This window comes from Juglans microcarpa x Juglans regia, chromosome 4D (genome assembly GCF_004785595.1).
Source record: "Juglans microcarpa x Juglans regia isolate MS1-56 chromosome 4D, Jm3101_v1.0, whole genome shotgun sequence".
Lineage (NCBI taxonomy): Eukaryota > Viridiplantae > Streptophyta > Magnoliopsida > Fagales > Juglandaceae > Juglans > Juglans microcarpa x Juglans regia.
In genome coordinates, this window is record NC_054600.1 from 27,921,703 (window position 1) to 27,949,250 (window position 27,548).

Here is a 27,548-nt window from a genome sequence, read left to right on the forward strand (position 1 = left end):
ACTCGATCGGCCCGTGTAGCAGTTTGAGAAAGATTGTTCTTCATGTTTTGTCATTAACAGAATCACTTGTTAATGCATTACATTTCAAGTGGCTGTATATTTAAATTATAAATATGTAAAATCATTTAAAATATGTCACATCAATAAATATGATGGAAGATAAGAAAGGAATTGCATTCCCTTTCTCTTTTTGTTTTCAATTATTTTTTCCTCCAATTTGGATTTTTTTTTTTTAAAAAAAGTGGGTGTACGTAGTTGAGCCTATATATAGATAATGCTAAGAACCTAGTCAGGATGGTAAAAAAGAAGTTCAAAGGTGGATGAATTAAATTTAGCATCTATGGGATATAGTCTTGATCTGCATATATATCTTTTCTAATATTTTAGCCGAATGAAGGCAGACAGCAAGATCATGTGGCACAAGACAATTTATGAGTACTGTAGCCTTAGACATTTACACACAAGCTGCATGCCCAATACTCCATTACCTTGCTTTCTTGCAATATCACACATCAAATCAAGCATAGTGATGAGGGAAAAGCGTATCATTTCAAGACTCGATTTCCAACCTCCCTTGTTTTAAATACAATTTGTCTTTTCCTCCGTTCTCTTTGAATGGAGTCTAGCTCATGGGTAATGTAATGCATGAAAGGAAGGTTTTTTTTATTTTATTAGTAAGGTCAAGTCAATGCGTGCATGCTAGCAAATGGCAGAGTTTATCCTAAAATGAGAGTACAGAACAAAAAAGAAAAGGGCGCCTTATTAAAAGGAATATTCTTGATAAAGATTAATATAAAGGAAAATGAAAAAAGAGAGAAATTCTGATAAAGATGCTAGCTTTACCATCGAGTGTCCGTTATAATTTATATAGATCAGTACATATATAGCAGCTTGTTCAACATGAATGGTATCCTGATCATGAAAGCATGCGAGCGACCATCGTGAAAGGGACAGGTACTTCATCAATTATCTTCAGATTAATGTCATGTAAAAACAAAACATATAGCTAGATTCACACTGGAAACCAGTATACTTTATATATATATAAACTTCGTTTTTTGGATAATTGATGACAGTCTTTTAGATAAGTAGGCCAGAAGCAGTACTGTGGGCATATAAATCAGTACAGTTAAATTTGAATTTGGCCTATATATATGGCTTCATGAAGACATCATGAATGCATGCCTTCTTAAAATGAAAAGGACAATGTATCTTTGGAGTCTTTTTAGCTCCATTCGAATCTGAATAAAACAGCTGTGTAAGTACGTCTTGCTCGGGGTTTAAAGCTGTGAAAAGGTGGTTTGTTTTTCTTTGGTTTTGCGTTGTGTTTTTTACCTAAAAACTTTCTCGGTGGACCTATCAAACGACTACAAGTCCCTTAAAACAAGACTTCTGTTGATGATCTACGTGAATGATCGATCTTCTTCAAGTAAGCGTGTAAAGTTCATTATGCCAAGTCAAATGGCTGTATAACTGTCTGCTTTTTATAGGCCAAAACAAAACTTACTAGGAAAAATCAAGCTGGCCGGTTGACATGATGGCTAAAGTACTTGCGATGTTTAAATGCATGTACTCGCTTTAGGCCGTTTAATGTTCTTTCTCATCTTATTTAATTTTATTATTATAATTTTTTTAAATTTTAAATAAAATATAACAAATAATTTAATTTTTTTAAATTCTTAAATAATAATAATAATAATAATAATAAATAATATTTTAAAAATATTTTATTTAATTTTTATCTCAAAATATCTCATTTTATCTCATTATTCAAACCGTACCTATTATTATATCTAGAATATTCATTAATAATAAAAATCGAATAACATCTTCGTCTGAACAACAAATGCTTGAATTTCTTCCATTTCTGCCTCCATTAATATAAGAAAGAAATTGGTGGCTTCTTCAGTACGTTTGGCTTTCTTTTTTTATTTTTATCAAAGAAGACGGTATTTTAATTTTATTAAAAAAATCCTCATTTTTAACTTAATGCATGGTTATTAGCTGTAAAAAAAAAAAAGGTTGGTGCAGAAAACTGGGAACTTTCATGGTCTCGATTAGTCATAATTTGCAAAATTCCCAATGATTATGATGACAGCATGCAATTTGAAAAAAATTAGGTAGACCTAAGTGAATAATTAGAGTAGGTGAAAGATTCCGTTGTCATATTTAATTGCATAGATATATATCGTTCGGATGGATGGATGGATGGATGGATCATGCAATGAGAAAATGACATGGCACACATTATTATTCTTCATCGTGACGTGGCAACTGACGATCGAAATGGGGTCTGAACTCGTACGCACAGACGTTATCGCTAGCTCCTTAATAATTGATCAAATATTATATATGTGGTAGATTTTATCTGTGGCCTACCGTTTGCATGGAAGAAGAAGAACATAGCACATTCAGATGATCAATATCATATTGATCTCATATATATATATATATATATATATAAACATACACACTCTTAAGTTTTCATTTGGGATCTGGATAATGCATTATAATAAACGTGTCCTATGCAACCAACAGATTTGTACTGGGATAATTTTCAGATTCCTTGAAAGTACCACAATCTTATCTTTTAAGCTTCCCACCAGTTATGTAAATGAATAATAGAATATAAATTAATTCATAAAAAATTATGGTTGATTTGGATAGTAAGATGAGATGAGATGAAGTGAGATGATTTTAGATGAACTGAATAAAATATTATTAGAATATTTTATTATTATTATTATTTTGAGATTTGAAAAAGTTAAATTATTTATTACATTTTGTATGGAATATAAAAAAGTTGTAATGATGAGATGAGATGTGTTGAAAATGTTTTTGTATACGGGACCTTAATATTCTTTAATTTTGAGTTTTTCATCTTATTGAATTTTGATTAATGTTATATAAATCATGTACGTGCTTCATGATCTAAAGCACGATTTATATGCATTTTTTTTTTCAGTTGAATATTTTATTTTGTTTTTTGTCGTCATTCATGCATCACTACTCGTGTTAATTATTTATTTACCCAATACTGTGAATTTCTCAGAAGAGAACATGATTTTGGACGTTTTTTTTTCCAATCTTAACTATTTCTTTCACGCAAGCTAGCTGACACGAAAATGGAAACCCAAATTCGAATGGAACACTTCCTGTGTGATGATCTAAGAAAGTCAGAAAGATATCGTGTCAAGCTTGAAAAGTGCATCGGATTATTAGTTTATTCTTTCCAAAATCTCTTAATTTCTTCGTTGTCTACATGAGCTATTATATCTTACTCAAAATAGCCCATATGGATGACTGTTGGATACGACCTAGGGCACCCATTGTAGATCAGAAGGCTGGCCCACGAATCGAAGTACCGAGATGGTTGTCCCACTGAATATCAAAATGTGTAATCGGTGTATGAACTGACATGACTTTTGGACTAAAGTTAGGCAGGACTCTACTCCTCTCTGTTCTCTCCAAACTATTTTGAATACTAGTTTTTGTGTCAATTTGATTCTCACAGTGGGTGCAGTTGAAGACAAGCTTGTACCACTGTCTAACATTATATATGTTTGAAAATATTCATATAGCTCCAAAGATTTTCGAGCCGAAACGAAATTTAATTGTGATAGAAAACCAATATTATAGCTTTATTTCTTAAGAAAAAAAAACCCATATTGACGTGTAAATTCACTATAAGAAAAACAAACATTTGTGACGGATTATTTGCAACGATAACGGCTATTTGCAATAAATACAAACTCATTTCGACAAAAAATAATCATTTTTATTAAAAATAACTAGTTACAAATTAACAATTTTCTTGCAATGATTTGGCTAGCTAGGAAGTTGAGAAGTATAGAGGTAGAGATTATATAATTTCTCAATAATTCTTCTACGAAATCTATATTATTTGATGGTTTTGGGCAGTTTGAAACCCAACTGATTGATAGATCAATTTCTAAGTACCGTTTCATACTTAACTTTTTCTGGGATTGTTTATCTTTACCGATGTTGGTATAAATTAAGAAACGGGCAAGAATATTATATGATCGAATTTATTATTCATATACTTGGAAAATTAAGAACAGTGGTGTCCATTATTGAACCCATTACACTTCAAAAAGGAGCTAGCATGCTTGAGTCCATGGTGCTCTCATATTATATATATGGTAAAGTTGAAAATGGCAAAAACCAATGACGATAATGATAATAATGAATGGATATGAGCTGTAAAAATAATAAAAAGGCGAGGGAAGCAAAGCAAAGCAAGCAAGCAACGTCCCTTTTTCTAAAGCCTATAGAGATCCCTTGAGCCACTGAAATGATCGAGGTGGTCTCTCTGCCTATTACGATTTTTATGATCATCATTTTCTGCTACGTTACAAAATAGGAGAGAGAGAGAGAGGGAGAGAGAGAGAGAATCTAATCTGTGGAATAATTGGTGTCAGCTAAAAAGAGGTCGATTCTCCCTTGTATACTAACAGAGAAAGTGCAGCTTGTGTTTGCGTCTTAAGCATCTTTTGTCTACCAAGTGACAGTTGTGTAGGTCCATCTTGCCAAATGGTTTGCACTTTGAGAGAAATTAGAGATGAGGGAATAGTAAAAGTACTGTAAAACGATATATGCATTATGCATGCATGGGTTGTAGCTAGCCAGCTGCTTGCTAGAAAGAAAGACAAGATCATGAACGAATGATAAAGGAAAAGAACTTCAACATTCACCTAAAAAGATATAAAGTTGGGGAAGTTTTAGAGAAAAAGTTGATAAAAAACCAAAAAGACAGTCAATTACGCCATCCTGCACGGGTCCATTTTCATTTCCTCTCCTTCCTTCTGTTCTCCATCCAATTAGGCAATGTACAATGAGTCATTCATCATTATCAATATCGATCGCTAGCTCTGATCATCTCCCTATCACAAAAAAACCTTTTTGGAGAGACGTACGTTACGCTAATCTGTTTAGTCAAAACCAGCACATCACATGCATATCATCGACCTGCGCGCTCCTGCCTCTGCCTGCTGTCACTCATTTTCGATCGGTTTCTATTAATTTCTGTCAAAATAATTGAATTAAACATATGCATTACTTTTTGTTGTTATGTCTGGATATAGGAAAGAAGTCGTCCAATGAGATATTGTACATAGTACTACATGTAAATAAAATATTAGATCTCATTGCATTAATTAGAACTACTACTGCTACCTAGCTATCTAGCTTGTTATTCTTCCAAAATTTAATACAGCTAAAATAAAATAATTAATGCACTCCGTGATTAATAATTAAAAAATAAATAAAATAATGTATATATGTCTGTTCCTAGTATTGTTTGAGTGCTGCTCAAATTAATATCATGCATCAGTCATGATGGTGATACCTGATATAAAATTGTTTACATTATTGATCACCACTTGTTTGAAAACCCGTAATATTAATTAGCAGTATAAACTATATAGGACAGTCTCAGGCATCAATCAGCTTATTCATGAATTCGAACCGAATAAAAAAAAGTTGGATTTCATGGATTTTCAAGTCTAATTAACTAGATATTAATTAATTGCCTAGCTAAGAATCGGATACGTTATATTTCCTATATATATATATATATTACCTAAAAAGCATGACATTCTCTAGTAGAGCCTGCAATATATAATAATGTAGGGACCGATCGTGGGGACAGCTGCTGCAATATTAATCTTCATGATCTCTTTCATACTATCCATTTATATAGAATAATAATAATAATTAATTGCTAGATTGTTTTGTAATAATTAATGGAAAAAGAAGACAATTGTTAATACATCTGATCAAACACTAACTTCTTGACAAAATGCAAGTTGAAGTAGCTCGCAAGCATTATTAATCTGTGGTTTAAAATAAGTAGCTAGTAAATTTCAACCAAGTTAGGCCAACTTGTATTATTAACCGATCATAGGTACTTTGATCTGAAGAAAACTTTATTATATATATATATATATATATAATATAGCATAATGTTTCATAGGCATTAATTTTTATTATTTCGGGTATGCATTTCAATGAAAAAGACAAGCTATACATTGACTCTAATTAACACTACATTAATTAAAACAAAGAAAATCGAATCATTGGCAACCATTAATTAACTAGTATGGATATAAAGTATTTAATTAAATCGGAGGATGTACTACGTCATGTGCAGTACTTCTAGCATTAATATTATTGGATATATATATGATTTGATCCCCTTGATCTCTTGGTGTTAAGCACTTAGGGTAAATAAAGTTGGAATATGCTAAGTACATGATGAATATCTGTCTCCTTATAATGCATGCAGCTAGAGTACTACTACTGAAGCAGCACTAGTACTAATGCTGTATATATATACATAGATACATACATACATATATATACCTTTTAATTATCACACTTTCACCTCATCATGTGTGTAGACATGACATGACACTTTCCATAACTTTTTAAACATCTCTTACATTTGAAAAGAAAAATTAAAATTTGACTGATAATATATATATATATATATACACACACACACCACGCACCTCAATAGGGCGGGAAGAAAATGCAGTGTGTAGCATTTTTCAACTTAAAAAACAAGGTGGTACGTACCTGATCTTCAGTTTGTATAGGAAATCAAGCTGGAATTAAATTTAGCAAATCTTAATAAGGTATGTACGTACTTGAAGGATCATTAATTTATATGGATATATAAAATATAAAACATCATGATATGCATTTCGATCGGTGGCTGAGGGCTCATGAGGCGTTTAATAAATAATTTACATGAAGGAAAGAAGGAAATCATGAAGCTGATGAAAAAAATAAAAGCATCTGTTTCACATTTCAACCAACCCTAAGGTCCCTACCCCCACCCCTTTTTCCTCGATAAGATGATATTTCAGTAATTTTCAAACCTAGACGAGTAACATGTACGAGTGTGCATGCATGCGTAGACGGAGTTCAAGATTTTTCTATGAGGCAATAAAGTGATCAATTGAGTCTGCATGCAGCAGATTGAATAATATTGCAGAAAAAAGTAGAGCACCAAATTATATATATAATGTCTTTTTGTTGGTGACTCAGAGAGACTGGATCGCGTCCAAAAAAAATCCTAATTAATTGGGAATTATTATCACTTCCTATGTGACTCGATCGGTTACCTTTTTCCTTTAATATTTATTTATATTTGTGTTGCGATATATCAATATATATATAATTATATAATACCGGGTTGTGAAAATGGAAATATCCCATGGCACCTCTCAGGACCTTTAGCATCGATCCTTGTCATGAAATGGATGGAAGGCCTACTGGCAATTGGTAGTTATCGTTATGGGATTAACATACAATATACAGAGAAAATATATCTAGCCCACATTTTTTTTAATACACCAATATTCACATGATTATGTTAAAAAATTATTGATATATTTTTTTAAAATTATAATAAGACTCACTATAAATAGTGTGTTAACACATGGCCGATTTATATGTAGCAAAACTCTAGCATATATATAGCATCGTTTGGATAGTGAAAGTGTTTCATCTCCTGATTTCATCTCATCTCATTATTACAATTTTTCTAAATTTTCACACAAAATATAATAAACAATTCAACTTTTTCAAATCTCAAAATAATTATAATATTATAATAATATTTTATTCAACTTTCATTTTAACTCATGTCGTCTCAACTCACTATCTAAACGGCACCTAATGTGGATTAACTAATGGTTTCATGTGCTCGCATGTTACGTGCAGGCACGACCTCCAACATATAAAAACTATAATACCTGGTAAAAAGAAACATCCATTTTTTTTTTTATGGGAAATTGACTTCATTCATTCATCAGAGAAAAATTACATCCATGATCGGATACATACAGAGAAATTCCCGGATCACAAGCTAACTATTGCATTTGGAGCTCCACCAGTATACAAATTCCTTTGTTACTGGTATATGGTCTTAACTACTGTTGTAACTCTCTACAGATAAACCGTCTAAGAGACAACACTGTCTAAAACAGAGACTCATACGTCACTATCTATAGGAGCGGAGATGACTTAACCCCTACTGACAAAACGTCTAAGAGATGATATTTTTTCTTTTTAAAATAAACTAAAGGAAACAACAATGAAAACATAAAGATAGATGTGAAAATTACGAATTACAGTTTAGATATACTCTGGTAGACTTCAAAATCAGCCATAAAAGTCATATTTGAACGATTTGATTTGGTGATCCGCCACTATATATGTTTCCAACGATCGGCCTAGGAAGCATCTTGTGCTGCTCATGGCTTACAAGAGGTGCTGAAGAACTGTAGATCCGTCTTTTCAATCTGAAGGAAACAAAATAAATTAAGAAAATAAGAGAAGGGAGGGAAGAAGAAGGAGAAGAGGAGGGTAGGGGAGGGGGAATGAGAAAGGAGATAGGTTTACTCCTCCTCCTCCTTGATTTGGAGGATTTTTGAGAGAGTTTGAGAGAGAGATAGATCCTCCAACATAAGGGTGACTGCATGCTATACAGTAATGGTCAAGAGTTTTGTTAAGAAATAAAGCAATCAGTTACTATCCTCGTAGATCCTCCAAACTAACAGTGACACGCCGTGTATGGAGTAGCAGCCATCGAGTATGGTTTCCTTGCCCCGTATAGAATAAAGATACAACAAATTCTATGTATACATGTACCATTACTCTAATTGGATGATACACCCTTGAACTTACAAACTAGGGAGTCATCATTTTTAATTTCGATGTAGTTGGATGATTGGATCACTTGACGGTTGAGTTAAGAAGATCCTCTAAAATCCCCAAAGTCATTTTCTCCTGTCGTAAGACATGACGCGATGCACATTAACACTTTCATAGGCATCCATAGACCTCTTTAGATCGAAAAAACAAACCAATCAAGCTAGCTAGCTTCGATGTGAAACCTCGTTCTCTGTTGACGAGACTCATGTTGCTACCCAAGTTTCAAGAATGTTAGGCATTGTGAACGGTTTTTTTAAACATGAAAGAAAATTTTTATGCAAAAATAGACTAATCAAGGCGCCATTGGATAGTTGCTGGTTGATATTTCTTAAGGGACAAGCATATGCCCACATTTTCTTATGTGAAAACATTGTTTTTTTTTTTTTTCCTGACACATATAATACAACAAAGAAATGATATGAAATTTAGTTTGACTAACATATATATTTTCATGTCGAACATATTTTTCTCACCTTAGTTTGACTAAAGAACCTGTAAGAGGATAATTGGTCCGGTTTCACACTTTATTCTAACAGATCAGCCAACAACACGAGAAAAATGGTAATGTTTTTCTTTGAGTAGTAAAAACTGTTCACACGATTTTTTTTCCTTTGAGGCAGAGTTCATGGCAGTAATGATAATTAAAAAAAAAAAAAACGTATATATCAATAAAGAAAACTTTGTCTGCATCTATTAATTGCGTTTGCATTAATTTTTCTCGTGGTCAGACGTACGTCGACTCAACTGCATTAAATTATTTTGTGCTGTTTTCACTATGTTGAACCCAACCCACATGTTTCTCTGTTATGATTTGGTCATCGAAAACCAATCTCAATCATGTTCCATACGAGAGAGGAAGCACCGATCTCAATAATTCTTGGCATGTATAGCTTCGTGATCGATGGTCCTGATGGATGTGTTTTATTGGACATGTTGGCCAACGAGTGGTTGATTGTGTGAGAAAAAAAAGGGGAGACTATAATTATAGAACCCATCACAGATACATTTTGGACGTACGTGCCGAGAAAAGGAAGGGAAAAAAAAAAAAAAAAAAAATCAGACGCACCATTTTCTCACTCGTCTTCTTTTTAGTTCCTCCTAGTTTTGAAAAGGACCTCCTCATGATCTTCTTCGTTTCCTTCTCTTTTCACTCGTTCGTTTCATTTCCTTCGTTATTCCTCCCAAGTAGGTAATAAGGCTGGTGAAGTTTGACAAGAAAGAAAGAAAGAAAGAAAGAAAGGATTATGAGTATTTTTCTTTGTTTGATTGAATGAAAAAACAAGAACAATCGAGGGAGGGAATTATGAAGTGACGGGAAGAGAATATTACACAAATCAATATAAGAACACTAGATTATATTATATATTATACAACGCAAAAGGTAAAAATGCTTTTAAACAAGAAAGAGGCAAAAGGCTTTACCAAAGTCTAGTCAAGATCAATTGTAGAGACAGACAAGGAGATGTTAGTTGGGCATGCATTCAATTAATTGTCATCGAATTTAAAGGATGTCCGCATTGATCGAACAATCATTGTCGTTCCTGCTGCAAATAGGCCCCAGAGGTACAAACGCTTTGTTTGCATACAAATGCATGCAATATTCCTAGCTCCTGCACTGTCAAATAATGCATCTTGGTTCTTTGAAGATCTTACGTTAGAGAGTCCAAAAAAAAACCGGAAAGTAATTTCCCAATCGAATAATCCAAATTCGTTCTCCTTTCATTTTAACTGTTGAGTTCTACGGATGTGGGTAAGTCGTCTCAACTAACCAAATATAATTGGGTGGTCAGTCAATGAAAATGAGAGAACAATCTGTAATTAATTATATTATAATTTTCTTTTGAAAAGAAAATTCTCTACTTTTGAGGATAGATCACATCGAAACCAACTACTACTACTACCACCTTTTTATTTTTTATTTTCTCAACAAGATACGCTTCATTTAAAATTAAAAACCACCAAAAACTACATTGTCATGGATAAACGAGCACAAAACAGAAATTATTAAACTAATTACAATAATTACAAATTTATGAGAGGGTCCTTAATTCCCACTATGAAAATCTAAAAGGCACGGTAGAATGAGATTGAGGGGTATGCATCCTCTCAAATTCATGTAGTGTACATTAACTTTAAATTCATGTAGTAGTAGTACATTAACAGCACCTCTTTATCTTCTTTTTTTTTTAATTTAAATTTATAAGAAGATAGGTAAAAAGGGTCACTAACTTATATTTTAAGGAATAAAAAGCCCAAAGCCGCTTCACACTACAAGAAAATTTCTTATTTACGACCAGTTAATTTTAGTGAAATGACTATTTATAATTAAAATTAGTTATAAAAATTTTTTTTGTTACAATAAATTAATCATAAAAATTTATTTTCTTGAAATGTCAATTGGTGACCGTTATGTGCATTACGTACGTAGCCTTATAAACCTGCATGGTTATAAAAATTGACTTGAGAGAACAGAACCCCACCTTTTGCCTTTGGTTCATTATCATTGCTCTGCCACTCTCTCTATGCAACCAAAAACCCTTAATTCGCAATCTACCTTAGAAACAGTGAATTTCTTGGAGTTCAAAATTGATGGGCTCTACTCTGTAGCCTCTCTACCATTATTCGGCGATCATGACCTTATAATTTTTTATATATTTTTTTATACTTGTATATATATATTTATTATATGAGTTTATGAAGCATCTGCTTCTGTTGATGTGGTATAGACTGTTTTTTTTTTTACAAGGAAGAAAGAGAGATCTCGGAGAGAGAGAGAGAGAGAGAGAGAGAGAATCTTTCATTGGTTGCATAAGCTTAACATCGTCCCAGAGTCTGCACCCACGTGAACGCTCCCTCGCTCGTGTCCCCACACAGATCCTCCGTATCCAAAGGTGGGCCCCTCCTCAACCTCTCTGAGTTCTTCTGCCCCCAACCATCCCTTTCCCAGAAAGGAGTCCCTCGGCAAAAGGCCACACATACACACACCAGCTCTTTAGTCTTTACAAATTTAAATGGAAAAAATAAAAGAGAAAATACGTCCCTCATCCCCTGCACGTGTCTCCCTTATGTCGCACGTGATATCCACGTGTCTCACCCTCTCCTAACCAACTCGTCTCCTTTCCCTCTCCCCTCTGTCCTATAAATTGAGAACCTGTATCTTATATCCTAGACACGAAACGCAGAGAGATAGAAAGAGAGAGAAGGAGATAAAGGAGATCACACACAGAGTCGGTCAGACTCAGATTCAGACCCAGAACCAGTCTCAGACTCAGACTCACTCTGTTCTGTAAAAGAAATAGAAAAGGGGAAAAAAAAAAAAGAGGAGAATACTTTTTAGAGAGAGAAAGAAGGAAAGAACCAAGAGTCCTACAGATGCAGTTCGTCCTCGTTGTCTCGGCTTTTTAATCTGCTTATCCTTTTGTGCTGAACGAATAACGTGGTAAAAAGCAAAGAGGGTAAGAGAGCCAGCGAATCTTGTGCAACGTAGAAGATCTTTAAAAGTGCAATCCCGCTTACGTTAGCCCCACCACCCTCCCCTCCCCATAACTCTGCCACAAGATTTTTGTTCCCTCCTTCCCAGGCCATTCCTACAGAGTACTTCTACTCCCAGCGCCTCCTTCTTCCCTCCGCCGGTGTGTGCACTTTCCTTATCCTACACCACCTTGGTTCTTCTATAAATACCTTCATTTTGTTCGAAACATAATCACACAACATTTTTATTCTAAAGCAACAAAACGCACAAGCTATATATATAGTAGGTAAGCATATATAAAATGGCTACTACTAGGCTTCTTTTAACGTTTGCTATATATCGACTAATTGTTACTGTTGGACTGACCGTGGAGCCCACGGAGCTTCTCCGGCTGGGAGTCGACGGTCAACTCAGTGTTGACCCGGCTGACATGGAGACAGCTTCGCTTGACTTTGGCATGATGTGCCGAACGGAAGCCGCTAGCCGTTTTCCACCCGGCCTCGGCGGAGGACATCGCCAGGCTCATCCGAGCGGCTTATGGGTCGGCTCGCGGGTTCTTTGTCTCGGCAAGGGCCACGGGCATTCCATAAACGGGCAGGCTCAGGCAACAAAAGGGCTGGTGATAGAGATGAGCGGCTTAAGGGTAGGCAACTAGGGTCGGGAAAGCCGGCCCTTGCTCGGGTCTCGGAGGAAGAGAGTTATGTGGACGTGTGGGAGGGGAACTGTGGATAGACGTGCTAAGGGCAACGCTAGAGCATGGGCTTGCGCCGAAGTCATGGACAGATTACTTGTATCTGTCAGTGGGTGGAACCCTTTCGAATGCTGGGATTAGCGGCCAAGCTTTCAATCATGGACCTCAGATTAGCAATGTCTACGAGCTTGACGTTGTTACAGGTCCAATTACTTTCGCTTGCATGTGTTGTACATATGTTCTTCTTTCAGTTCTTCGAATGCTCTACCATATATCTTAAGCTTTTTTTTTTTAAACATAGGTTTTTAAAAAAAAAAACAATGGTGTACTCGACATCATCTACAGTGTTTCCCGTATGCTTTTCATATGAGTTTTAAGTTGTTTTTGAGTTCTAACCAAGTATGTAATTAGCATTTATAGTTTACATTTTATTTTTTATTGTAGTACGAGCCATGTATGTTGTATTCAAAATGGGTCGTAATTAATATCTTTGGTAGCTTGTTGTTAATCTCAGGAGCGTTCATATATATAAATTGTTTGCTAAAGTAGCATTCTCATACCATTTGTCTTGGTATTGTTGTTAACAAGTTTGTACGAGTTTCACGTGCTATGGACACATCTCGGAATTTTATAACATATTCTTATTGCTTGTAGGCAAGGGAGAGCTATTGACATGTTCGGAAGAGCAAAACTCAGCGCTGTTCCATGCCGTTCTTGGTGGTCTTGGGCAGTTTGGAATCATCACCAGGGCTAGAATTCCTCTTGAACCTTCACCCCAAAGAGTACGTCTCTCTCTCTCTCTCTCTCTCTCTCTCTCCAGCATATATACAGCACATGACATGCCAACCATTTTTACTTGTTTGAAATAAGTTTTGGTTGGAAATTCCAGGGTAGGACACATACTTTTGCGACAAATTTCCTAGTATTTAGTTCATGACAAAACCTAAAAAGTAAAGCATCATCACCCTAAGAGTTTTTTTTGTTAAGGGTTGGGTCCATTAGAGCTTTTTAAACCATTCAAACGGCTGTTCTAAAGCTGGCAATGTTGTTGACATGTCCTTTTTGCTTCTCTAACGTGGTCTCTTTCTCCTTCTTTGTTTCTTTTGTTTTTATTACTGTCTTAATCAATAGGTGAGGTGGATCCGAGCACTGTATTCCAATTTTTCCGCTTTTACCAAGGACCAAGAGTTCCTCATCTCTTTGCATGCACACCCTGCTGCCCAGAAATTCGACTATGTCGAGGGTTTTGTGATTGTCGATGATGGGCTCATTAACAACTGGAGATCCTCTTTCTTCTCTCCTCGCAACCCTGTCAAAATCACCTCTTTTAATGCTAATGGAGGCGTCCTATATTGCTTGGAGGTCACCAAGAATTACGATGATTCCAGCGCCACCAGAATTGATCAGGTAATACATACATAAATACGAAGATTAACCTAACCCTGATCTTGAGTCGTGGCAACTACTATTATTAATAACAACAGCGTTAATATTATTATCGTGATAGCAACAGTAATAATAAATTTAGATAGCGGCATAGCGCATGCAATTATTCCATAAAAAAATGACCATTTTTATAATTAATGGGTAAAAGATAAAAACAAAAGAGAACATGATCATCATGATACAAAGATATCTGTTGTTACAAGTCACAGCAGCTTGCGTCGTTCAAAGTAGGTGGCAGTACTGGGGCTGGTGGGCGATTTTATTAGGCGCGCGGCTGGTATTCCAGTACTCCATCTGTCTAGCTTATATATATATATATATGATCAGCCATCTTCTTCCCCATAGGACATTCCAACTCTATATATGTGAATAACTATATATCTTGTATTTGTCCCATGCATTAACAATTCAGACAGTACGGGCACTAGCTAGCTAGGAGGCCAGAGTACTTACGTCTAATTCTCAGTAAATACTTCCAGCTTCTTCATAATAATATATAGGATGAAAAAATTAATAAATTTCCATGCTTTCTTAATTGAAAGCTGAGGTTAAAACGAATATATGGTAAAATCTTCTCATTGATTAATTAACAGTATTAATGTCAATTCATGTGTTCTGAGAAGTTAAGACCTTCTACGATATATTATATTATATATATATATATATATATATATATATATAGTATATATCAGCAGTATGTCCTAGCTCTGCTCCTTCGTTGGTTGTATCCATAAAGACCAATTTTGGGTACTTATTTTGTATGGAGAGATTAATTATATATAATCAGTAGCTTTAATTAATAGTGGTGCCCCACTAGTACTACTGTTGGATTATATTATTGGGACTACTCCAAAAGTGAATAATTTATACTATAAAATGTAAATAAAACATAAAACATGCACAAGAAAACATGGAAGATCTTCTGTAATCTAAATCTATCAGCCCATCTGATCCTAAGATTGAACACAACTTTTTATATTATATTTTGACTTTAAAAAATGAGTATATTTATGCCTTCCACTTGCTATATTATTCCCTTCTAATATATAACCTATCTTCCTAATTAGTATATTCAATTAAAATAAAACTTGTTGGAATCAAACTTATCCTGCCAAAAAGCCCATTCTTTTGTACGTAGCAGTCTTTTAATATTTTAATTAATTAATTAATTAATTATATTTTTTGATGTGTTGCTCTCTTGTACGTGTTATTATTATTATTTTATTTCGATTCGACGCAATAATGACAATTAAGATTTTAATTAATACTAACAACTTGGATGACTTGGGGACTTGGCGCAGGAAATAGAGGCTCTGTTGGAAAAATTAGATTTCATACCAACATCGGTCTTCACAACGGACCTCCCTTACGTGGATTTTTTGGACCGGGTCCACAAGAACGAGCTGAAGCTCCGGTCCAAGGGCTTGTGGGATGTGCCGCACCCATGGCTCAACCTTTTTGTCCCAAAATCAAGCATTGCTGACTTCGACAAGGGTGTGTTCAAGGGCATTTTGGGAAATAAGACGAGCGGGCCCATCCTCATCTACCCCATGAACAGAGACAAGTAAGTTCCCAGATCATGCACATCATATATATAGCCCTCTCAGGTCCTTTTTCATTAAACAACTGCATGCATGCAGCATACAAAGATTTCTCTACCCTTATTTTAAGCGATAGATATATATATATATATATATATATATATATATATATATGCCTACCCATCGGGTTCTCTAATTCAGAGGGCCACTCTTAATTAATAGCTAGCCTTATCCGTACATGGAATTAAAACCACATTTTTATTTATTTATTTATATGCCAATCTCTAAATACACACACATGACATGATATGTATATATATATGCGAGAAAAATACGTCCATATTTTTATGTATATGACCATCACTTGGCTCATTCATTAATATGATTTTCGGTGCAACTAAACTATTAAGACAAGGTAGTTGAGTGACCTTCGAACACCAACTCGTCTAAAATATTGCAAGTTGTAAAACTATCAATAATTGGGAGAAGCATCATATATATAGCTAAGGATAAAAGATAAAAGATTCAAGAATTGAAACATTCTACTTACGTGTGACATGCTAAAAAATTATCTGTAATCGTCTCTTATAAATTAAAACATATTAATGTGATCGATTATCTATTAAAAATAACATTTCCTCTATTTAATAGTAATTAAAATTTAATTAAAATATAGCATGTCAACCAATCTCATCAGGAAGAGAGATCTGAACTAAGATAATTTTGAATTTCATCTCATGATGATGATGATGAGCATCATAATAAGGTAATCTCTGATTACAAACTCTCTTTGAGAGGTTTAAAAAATAAAAAAAAAATGTCGAAAAAGCGAAAGCAGAGGGACCCCCGTGGGTATAATGTTCCCATGATTAAGGTAGTACACGTGGCGAACTGTAGAGACGGGAAGAGGCGGACCACATGCACCTAAGGCAAAGCCAACTGGATGAATATTGATAAATAATACGTTAGCCAGCTAGGATTGACAAACACTTTTCTCTTTTATTGACTGGAACCCAACAAAAATAAAATAAAAAATCGACGGTAACGATCATCCAAGTGGGAAGATTCTCATGTCACGAAGATCTTCTCCGGGGGACCCAACTATCCCTTTGATGGGATGGAATCCATGTTCTGTCACTCAGCTACTTGCCTACTTCCACAAACATATGCCGTTAGTACAGGTAACGAGCCATCACCCCCGCTGTGGCCACCCTCTTCTTTTTGAAGGTCCTACTCAGTTCTCGCCCCCAAAACCATCATATCCCAACCACCCTCTTGCAAAACATGAGAATCATTGACAGCTTCGAAACATGTTTTCTTTTTCTCTACTAATTTACGTTTGTTTTGTTTTTTTTGGTTAATTTGGTGTGGTGTGATTCTATGTAGGTGGGACCAGAGGACGTCGGTGGTGACACCGGACGAGGACGTGTTTTACCTTGTGGCGTTTCTGAGGTCGGCTTTGGACAATGGAGACGAGACCCAGACGTTGGAGTACTTGACCCAACAGAACCGTCGGATCCTCAAATTCTGCGAGGATGCGGGGATCAAGATGAAACAGTACCTGCCCCACCACACCGCACAACAGGACTGGGTGGACCACTTCGGAGATAAGTGGGACCGGTTTTATCACAAGAAGCTGGAGTTCGACCCCCGTCGCATTTTAGCCACTGGCCAGCGTATTTTTAACCCCTCCTTTACTACTCAACTGGCTTCCTCCTGGTGACGACCATTATTTTATAGTTTATATTTTATTATTAAATGATTGAACAACAAGTAAGTACACACCACTACAACAACATGATAGTAGCACTAGTTTTTTTTTTTTTTTTTTTTTTTTTTTTTTTTTTAATATTTTTGTACATACAACATAAATGACCCAAAAGGGCACAAGTTTGGAGAATAAAATTTTGTGAATTATTAGTGATTTGGAGAGGTGTGGTTCCTTTTTTTTAACGGTTTGCCATAGATGTGGTGTTGTTGAGAGGTTGTTGTCTGAGTGCAAATGATATCGCACGGTGGAATCAAAGAGTAGAGAGGGTTGGGCCCGAGATCGTGTGGAGGCTCCATGTAATGTTGTTGTCCGTCTGGTTTGCCTTGGGATATTGTCTGCAGCTTCTTTACACACAGCTGGTTCCAGTTCTCCACCAATGTCGATTGGCGACGTCACTGTTTTCCTTTTAACAACCCACCCCCCCCCCCCCTCTCAATCCTCATATATCTTCAATGTAATTTATATTCGAACAAAGTTGAATTAAATTTCTGCAGTTTAGGAAAAAAAATTCGTCTGTTCTTCCTATTTATACTTTCTAGTCTTGTAGTTTTGCTAAGTTTTGCATGGTTATTATTACAGCACTAGCCCAGTTTGTATTCGTAATTCATCTTAATTCATCTCAACTTATCTCACTACTGTTCATTACTATTCATCAACTTTAACTCACAAATCTCACTACTATTCACAATCTATCTCACTACTATTCACAATCCATCTCAACTCATCTTCGAATCTAAACGACACCTGAATTAGAGCATCACTACCTTTCCATAACAGTTGTAAATGACATAAATTAATAGTAGTATGACATCGACTAATCTCAGAGCAAAGCGTCCGAAACTTGGTGGCAAAATGGCGCTCTAAAGACTTCCTCGTGTATCTGACAAGCTTTTAGCCTTTCTGATCGTGTTGATCACATAGCTCTCTTAACTTTCCATCAAAAGAAAGAACAAAAAAGGATGCAAAATAAACAAAAAAAGACATATTTTCACAAATTCAACCATTACTGTCCATCTCTTTTTTTAATATATAAGCCAACTCTGCATGCATCGTCTGTTACAATCTGACTGCGCCGCATAGTAATACAGCCATTCACCAGTCATGGACCATTCCTTTTTAATTTTTGTCTGTTTGGGCCTCACAGTAATGGAACGAGAAGCATGTTCCAAAGGGGGAGTACAGTATATCCTCTTCAAGATGTCTCAGCTTTGCTGGCATAACTGAGTATTACCTGTTTCCAGGTTTCTAGCCATGAAACTCGCACGAACGAAAGAGATTTACATGAACGGCTCGCCACTGCAAAAGAATAGAAAGTTCCACATCTATATTATTCTTCAAAATTTATTTTTTTTATAATGTTTTCCTCACGTTCGGATAATGCTGCATGTGAGATTCGAATCTTACGGACCATATTTATAACTAGAAAAAGGTTTTAGAGTAGCATATGTACGTGTACCTTTGCTCCTGCTCCACCATTAGCACCCTTCCAAATGCAAGCCCATGAAAATTAGCTAAACACCGATTTCACTGTTCAAGCAAACGTTGATGCACATCATGATGGAAGTTAGCAATTTCTAGCAAAACTGGACAGCATAACATCACTATGGATGAAATAATCAACAAAGACAATGAGAACTTTGCTCTTTAGTCTGGCAGTAAATGAGGTGTTACTCACTGGGTGGTTTGCATTTAGTTTGAATCATCCTCTGCTCCAAGTTGCTTCCCGAATTTTCTCAATGCAAGTGAATATATTGCCTTCCTACCGACTGACGTTCCGCCTGCCACCAACTTGACAGCCTAAATGCATAGTAAAATTGTCATGTCCAATAATTCATCTCGTCCTCGAGGGTCCATCATAAAGGAAAAGCAGAGAAGACTATTCCAGATGAAAACACAAAATATGCATCTTCACAAAATTTCACTTAATGCAGTTTTTACATCACAAGTCAGATACTTCCAGCATGTCGGTTTACAACACGATTGCCATTAATTGGGATATCATCCATTGATTTGGCGGAAACATCTTAATGTGTGTCCTTGTGTACACATTCCTAATTATTCTGTAGGACTGACTCGAAGTGCTTGCTAAGTTGCTAATGAGAATGGTACCACACAAGTATATTCATGTGCCCGTTTGTTTCTGAGAGAAGTGTTTCTGATGATATTTTTAGTTAATATAAAGTGCAAATGAACTACATTTAGAGTTGCTAAATTAGCCTTACTATCATAAATTCCCTGATTTCAGCTTCATCCATAATGTATAACCATGTATCAGAAAAACTTAAATTTGGTAGACTGTGGGAGGAAGTCATTACTGTAGAAAGACTGTGCCCACTGGAGATCAAATCTCTCAATTCATCTTCAAGCTGACACTCTGACGGAGTTTCAACCATAGATTTTGTCTTCCCTTCAATTAATAGTGTGATTTCTCCCTTTGGCCGGTGGCATGAATCATTTCCTTTGCTTCTGCCAATGTACCCCGCCAAAACTGATGAGGCATTATTATCTCTATTAGTAAAAAAATAATCAACAGGGCAACCACAAAGAACATCCCATCAAATGAATAAATACTAAATCTAATAAAAAGTACATTCCAAATTATGTCAGCATTGAACTCTTAAATTAGCAAATGAAATCTCCGTATAATTTAATTTGCAAATGATACCTTTGTATAATCATAGTAATCCAACAATGAAATAATAAAGTAATGTTACATACATGCCTACGAGTATGCTGTATATTTTTTCCCAAACGAGAACCTAGCATGATTCCTTGGCATTTTTACAAAACAATGACTTCTACTTTACAGTCGTACAATGATCAAGAACAATAAAGAAATTTTACACCAGCAACCAATCTAAAATCAGGTTTCCTAGGCATTGTAAATGAAATGAAATGACGTTGTCAACAATACATTATTGGAACAGTTCACCAAATCTTATCTTCTACCCTTTTATAATTCCCCCCCCCCCCCCCCCCCCTCCCCCCCCCCTTTTTTTTTATAGGTAAACGAAACTTTATTGATCAAAGAATAGGCTCATCCAAATACAAATAAAAGAACACTGAGTACCCTAATTAAGAAGGCGTCGAAGAAATAAGAAAATTAAGAAAATCATATAGGTCCATGCCATTGATATCAACAGCAATGGCTCAGGTACATAAAATACTGTAAAATAAAGCTTTAAGTTCCTCTAGTGATCTCTCTGTGTCTTCAAATGTCCTTGCATTATGCTCCTGCCACAAGCACCACATGATGCATATAGGAATCATCTTCCAAACCGCTTTCACCTGCTGCAAGCCTCCTATAGTTGTCCAGCTGGCCAACACTGCCACTACAGTCTCCGGCATAACCCAAGCCAACTCTACTCGACCGATCACCTCAGTCCACAAAGCCCTTGCTGTATCACAATCTAATAGCAGATGGTCCATCGACTCTCCCCCTCCCCTACACATGCAACATCAATCCGCTATGATGACCCTCCTTCTCCTCAAATTATCAGTTGTAAGAATCTTACCCAACGATGCTATCCACATGAAAAATGCAGCTTTGGATGGTGCCTTATGTCTCCAAAGTCTTTTCCAAGGAAAATGAGAGTTAGGCTCTTGGGTGAGAACCTTATAAAAAGAGCGAACCGAAAAAGCACATTTCCCGGCGGGCGACCACGACAACCCATCTTCTTGTCGATTGCTCGGTTTAACGGAGTACAAGATGCTGTACAAATCAACAAAGTTGTTCATCTCCCAATCTTGAGCTGCTCTACTAAAACTGATGTCCCAGTGTATCTATCCATCCGATAACCCCATGACATCCGCCACTGCAACATCTTTATCATTAGCAATTTGGAAAAGCGAAGGAAAGGCGACTTGTAGGGAAATGTCCCCACACCAAATATCTTTCCAGAATTTAATCTTGGAGCCCTCCCCCAACTGGAGTCGAGTGTGTCGAGTAAAAAACCCCCCATCCTCTTCCGATATGTTTCCACAACCCCACTCCATATGCTCCTATAACTTCATTAGTACTCCATCCCCCCCCCCCCCAACTTCCTCCATATTTTTATGCTCAATCACCACCTTCCACAAGGCTTCTGGTTCCTTATTATAATTTATATCTCCACAATCATTTTCCAAGGAACGCCAGATTAAAGATCCTCACATTTCTAATACTCAAACCACCATTGGAGATAGGACGATAGACCGTTTCCCACTTCACTAGATGGAATTTGAACTCCTCCCCCATGCCACCCCACAAGAAGTCAATTCGGTTTGCCACACTTGCAGGAATAAGAAAGAGTGATAAAAAAATAAGTTGGCAAGTTAGAGAGTGTACTCTTGATCAAAGTGATCCTGTCGCCTTTCGATAAGTACATTATCTTCCATCCCGCTAATCTCTTCTCTATCTTCTCAAGCACCGTCTCCCATAAAGAGGACGCCCTCGCGGCCACCCCCAACTGAAGTCCCAAGTATGTCAAATGAGGCTATCTTACACCCTAAAGTGCTAGCCAGCTGCCGGATATTAGGAACATCTCCAATTGGAACCATCTCTTATTTATTTAAATTCACTTTCAAATCGGAGACTGCTTCGAAGCAAAGCAGCAAGGCCTTCAAAGCTTGAATCTGCTTAAGATCTAGCTTACAAAAAACAAGTGTATCATCTGCAAACAACAAGTTGAGTTATATTAATGATACCCCTATCCAGGGTCCCAATCGAAAAGCCATCCACAAAGTCGTTATTCACCAAAGCCAATGTCATCCTGCTTAAACCTTCCATCACAAGAACAAATAACAGAGGCAACAATGGATCACCTTTTCTTAGGTCTCGCGAACTATGGAAGAAGCCAGCTGGGCTACCATTTATCAATACCGAAAATCTCGCCATTGATATGCACCAACGAATCCAAGACCGCCATCTCTCTCCAAAACCGCACCTCCCAAGAAGGTATAAAAGAAAGTCCCAGTTAACGAGATCATACGCTTTCTCCATGTCAAGCTTGCAAATGATCCTTGCTATACCAGCTTTCAACCTACTGTCCAGACATTCATTAGCAATGAGGAACGCATCAAGGATTTGCCTACCTTTAACAAAGGCATTTTGGGGTTTGGAGATGATCTTTCCCCACTACCTCGCTCACTCGATTCGCAAATACTTTGAATATGATCTTATACACCCCATTCACAAGGCTAATGGGACGAAAGTCCTTCACCTCATTAGCCCCCACCTTCTTTGGGATCAACGCGATGAAAGTGGTATTTAAGTTTCTCTCAAATTCTCCAAACACAAACAGCTCCTGAAACACCTTCATAAGATCTTCCTTGACGACATCCCAACATTCTTGGAAGAAACCCGTAGAGAAACCGTCAGGCCCCAGAGCCTTGTCTTTGTCCATCGTCCTTACTACTTCGAAAACCTCCTCCTTCTCAAATACCCTCTCCATTCGAGAGACATCACTTGGTTCAATGGTATCAAATGCCAGGCCATCAAGGGAGGGCTGCCATCCAATCGGCTCGGATAGTAGTTGCTCATAGAAACCAACTACATGATCATGGATTGCCTGCTCTTCTCTACATTCTATCCCATCAATCTTCAGCATCTCTATATTATTGTTTCTCCTGTGAGAATTTGCAATACTAAGAAAAAACTTTGTGCTTCTATCTCCTTCCTTTCTTGATATATGCCGCCAAGATGTCTCTTCTAATAATATGATCCTTTCAAGCTCCGCCCCCAACAACACCTTCCGATCTATTTCTTCCTGAGTAAGAGGCCTTACCCTCTTGGATTCTCCCAATTTCCTAGATCTCTTTCAGCTTGCATTTTTTGTTCTCCCTTATGTCTCTGAAAGATTGCGTGTTCCACAACTTCAAGTCTAGTTTTAGCGCTTTCAATTTCGCAGCAAGGATGAAACTAGGGTACCCTCGAACTGGTACGTGGACCACCACTGCCTTACTTTTTCTACAAAACCTTCAGATTTCAACCACATGTTTTCAAATTTGAAATACCGTCATCCTCTGCGAAGGCCACCACAATCAAGCATGATAGGCCAATGATCCGAACTAACACGAGGCAAGCGCTTTTGCCAAACATCCGGGAAGTAACTTTCCCATTTGGAGATATTAAGAAACGATCCAACCGAGACCATGCATGATTATTAACCCACGTGGTTGTACCCCCAGCTAGTAGTAGATCAACCAAGTTCAAGTCAGAGATGCACTCCGAGAACTCTACCATTGCTGGCTGCCCTCTTCTATTCCCTTTTACAATTACGTTCATCTATTAGCCTTTCCTTTGTACATCTTTAGTACCAAAGTTCCTCCCCATCCCTTTCCCACGCCTTTTATATTCATCTACTTGAAAATCTGGCAACCCATTTAAGGGACCCAGCAATTGAAGACACAGGTCATGAAATACCCAAGCCACCACAAACCAAATTTCTAATCACCCAACGTCGTAGAGTGACTACTATTTTAATTGTCTTTTTCAGCTAAGTGATGGAATGCTTCTTTTGTTTTCACCTGGGTGTATCATTCAATCTACCTACATGTTTCCTATGTAGACCAACAAGTAAGTGGAAGCATTTAGAGGTATGTTTTCATTTTAAAGCACAATTAACAATCTAATGGAAATCTAGTGGAAAAAAGTGGAAAAGAGCATCCCGATATTAAAGAATCATGAGAGATGGCATGCCCATTCATTGCCGAAGAAAGCCTAATGATAATAAAGGTGCATCCAATAAGCATGCCAAGACCAAGCAGGCACACAATTTCATATGAGACTTGGCAATTAGCTCGGAATCTCGCAAATGTTTACATTTTAGGTTTGCCTCTTCTATCTTGTGTTTTAAGTCAGCTTATAAACTATACTTAGTCCTTTTGGGAGTTTTTTTCTATCTATATACAATTTTTTTTTTTAATCCGTAAACAAAATTTTATTGGTCATAAGAATAGGCAAGAGCCCAAGTATACACGAGGACATATACCCTTCTATACAAGAATTTAAGTTCAATATTCTTAGGTTTCTTGGACCTATAAATGAGCTCATTGTGTCTGACACTACAAAAGTGCTGTCCTTTTTCTGCATACCAAGAGTACCAGAACAACTTTCAATTCCTTCTTTGGCGTACCAAGAGTTTGTTCCCACCCAATATCCTCCCCCCCCCCCCCCCCCACCACACACACACAAAAAAAAAAAAAAACAACCGAGACTTCATTAATGGTAGTTTTTTTCTTTTCAAAAAATATTTTATATTCATATAAGAAGCAGCAACATAAACAGGAGGTAAAAGTGACAGACAATGTAAAGCTTACCTCTTCATGCATTTTTGTCATCTCCCGGGCTATGACACATTGTCTGCAATACATTGCCATAAACTTTCAAAGCCGATTTCAGGAATTGCTTATATACTTAACCAAAAGTATGTATGCATAGCCAATCAGCTATTACCTAAAGCAAATTCATTTTCTGATCTATATCGTATCAACTCAATCATTGTCAAAACTTCAATGGATTGAAAGCTTATATAAACAGGTATTAAATCTACATCGAGCATGTATTTCTCCCACTTTTCTCTACTCCATGATGAAAATTACTTATTGAAGCAGGAGAGGTCCCCAGTATCATCTTCTAATTGCATCAACAAACCAAAACTTTAATACTTACATAGATTAAGGGCAAGAAATTGACCAAAAGCAAGAGGCTGTAGTTTCAATAAAAAATCCATCCACATCCAGGAAATGAAGGTTATTGATTCTGATCAAACAAGATATTACCAATAACAGAAAGCGGAGAGGGAGAGAAACGAGCACATATTGCCAAATAAACAAGTTAAAAGAAAAGGTTAGCAACCTCAACAAAATATAAAGAATTTAACAAGTGCCACTGAATTTTGCACTCCGTAGTGGTTAATATTTTTTTCTTCATGGAGACTACTATAATGGATGAAGAGATTTTGACTCTAAGTCAATATGAGATAAACAAAAATTTTGTTTAGGTAAATAAGAATTTACCTAGTGCCACCATGATGTAAAGAAGTTTCTTCAAGAAACTGCTGGAGCTTGTGTGGAGGTACATAAAATATTTGAGTTGTCATCTCATTTGCAGAAACTTTCAGCCTCTCTCTTCTCAATCCAGCATGTTTAGGAAGAAACCCAACTGCAGCAGTATATATGTTATAAGGTTTATAAATCCTACTAATATTTGGAACCAACAAGCATGACAGCCCCCAGTAACGAGTAAGAAAATTACCAAATGTAAATTCATCAGTTTCCAAACCAGAGGCAGAAAGAGCAGTTACAAGAGCAGAAGGCCCAGGGATTGGAATAACAGGAATATTTTCATCCACACATAACTTAGCCTGCACCAGGATTTCAGATATATTTTCATTTTAATTTCGAGATAAAGCAAGTGGAAACAGAACTGCAAACTTCCAACCAAAACCCGAGTATGTTTTAACCTCCAGAAACAGTAAAATATGCATATTACTCAGATACTTCCAAGCGCCTTACAAATTTTGAAACGAAGCAATCATATATTTGTAATCATCAAGTACATAACTTTTCCAGACCATACCATCGAGTTCATGTCATATTTTCCTCTGCTTCCACTGAATACAAAGTATAGATAAACACAAACACGCAGAACACATACACAAAAAGCTCATTACTAAACAACTAGTGTACCGTATTTAGGCACTAAAGTACTTCCATAGATTGAGCAACATTCTAAATTTAATCTGGCTCAATTCAGGCTGAAAGTTTATGGATTGTTTCCACCGAAAACTGTTTGAAGATACATTTTACCACAGTAAGCGCATGATGGAGGCATCGGTTATACTTGAAGGGGTTTCTTTAGACTGATCATTCAGAAGTAGAGCACATGAACAAAATAGCAAAAGTAACTCACAAAAAAGACAATGGCCAACAAACTCACCAATTCCATACCAGGATCGCTGATGCCAGGTGTCCCCGCATCGCTTATTAAAGCCACGATTTCTCCCTGCTTCAGCCTCTTCAGCACAGCCTGTTCTCTTTGAGATTCATTGAATTTGTGATAACTCAGCTGAAATCAAATTCTAAAGAACACAATGAGAAAGAACGGAAAAGAAGATAAGCTCTACAAATACACACATATATTAAAGCTTGTAAGATACTCACAAGGGGGGTTTTGATATTGTAATGGTGAAGCAACTTCCCCGAATGCCTCGTGTCCTCGGAAAGTATCACAGCAGCCGACCTTAAAACCCGGAGAGCACTGCATTCGCGAAACAGGCACATAAAAATCCGCCAAGTAAATAGCCAAACAGTTTCAGTGATTGTGTGTATATAAGCAAGTACCGTAAGGTGATATCCTCAAGATTTCCAATCGGTGTTCCCACTAGATATAAGCCAGGCTTAAGGACGCCCTGCTGGAAGAAGAAGAAAAAATTTGTTTAAAAGGTCAAGAAGATGAAAAAGGAAAGCGTGGGCTTACGCGTTTGGATGATTCTTCGGGGACCGACGAGGAAGAATCGGTGATTTGTGGGAAAGATTGGGGGCTGGAACAAAAGGCGAGGACGCCCATTTTGTTATTGAAAAGCGAGAGTGGTCTGAAAGACGTAGGCGCCGTTTGAGTACGGAAGAGATAAAGCCCTGGTCGAGATCGCAATGATGATAGAGCTGTAGTGAAAGAAACCGCCATCGAAGGAACTCGACGACTTAACATTTTGCTTCTTCCAGTTTGTTTTGTAAGGTAGACTTGGTAGTGAAAGAAACGCCGTGTTGAGTTTTGGGCCAAAAACAAGGACCTGGACCAGCGTTAACTTTTCGTTTGGGCCAGAATTGAATCCATGGCCTTAAAAAACGCTCCGTTCCTATTTATTTTAAAACGAATAACGCTCCTCATCATCTCAACTC

General features: G+C 36.7%; 2 protein-coding genes across 2 annotated transcripts; one reads left to right on the top strand and one right to left on the bottom strand.

Moving 5' to 3' along the window:
- Positions 1-11,928: 11,928 nt before the first annotated feature.
- LOC121259484 (cytokinin dehydrogenase 5-like) lies at positions 11,929-17,736 on the top strand. Its single transcript, XM_041161091.1, is given in 9 exon segments — positions 11,929-12,679; positions 12,681-12,784; positions 12,787-12,857; positions 12,860-12,929; positions 12,932-13,111; positions 13,563-13,690; positions 14,040-14,315; positions 15,656-15,918; positions 17,282-17,736. Coding segments are annotated over 9 exon segments (1,590 nt in total). The 5' UTR covers positions 11,929-12,518; the 3' UTR covers positions 17,619-17,736.
- Positions 17,737-18,431: 695 nt separating this feature from the next.
- On the bottom strand, positions 18,432-27,377 carry LOC121259485 (ribosomal RNA small subunit methyltransferase I). Its single transcript, XM_041161092.1, is given in 12 exon segments — positions 18,432-18,962; positions 19,123-19,193; positions 19,342-19,463; positions 19,982-20,118; positions 20,121-20,154; positions 24,966-25,008; positions 25,665-25,809; positions 25,903-26,011; positions 26,587-26,715; positions 26,811-26,907; positions 26,991-27,058; positions 27,127-27,377. Coding segments are annotated over 10 exon segments (1,101 nt in total). The 5' UTR covers positions 27,358-27,377; the 3' UTR covers positions 18,432-18,962; positions 19,123-19,193; positions 19,342-19,355.
- Between the last annotated feature and the right edge of the window lie 171 nt (positions 27,378-27,548).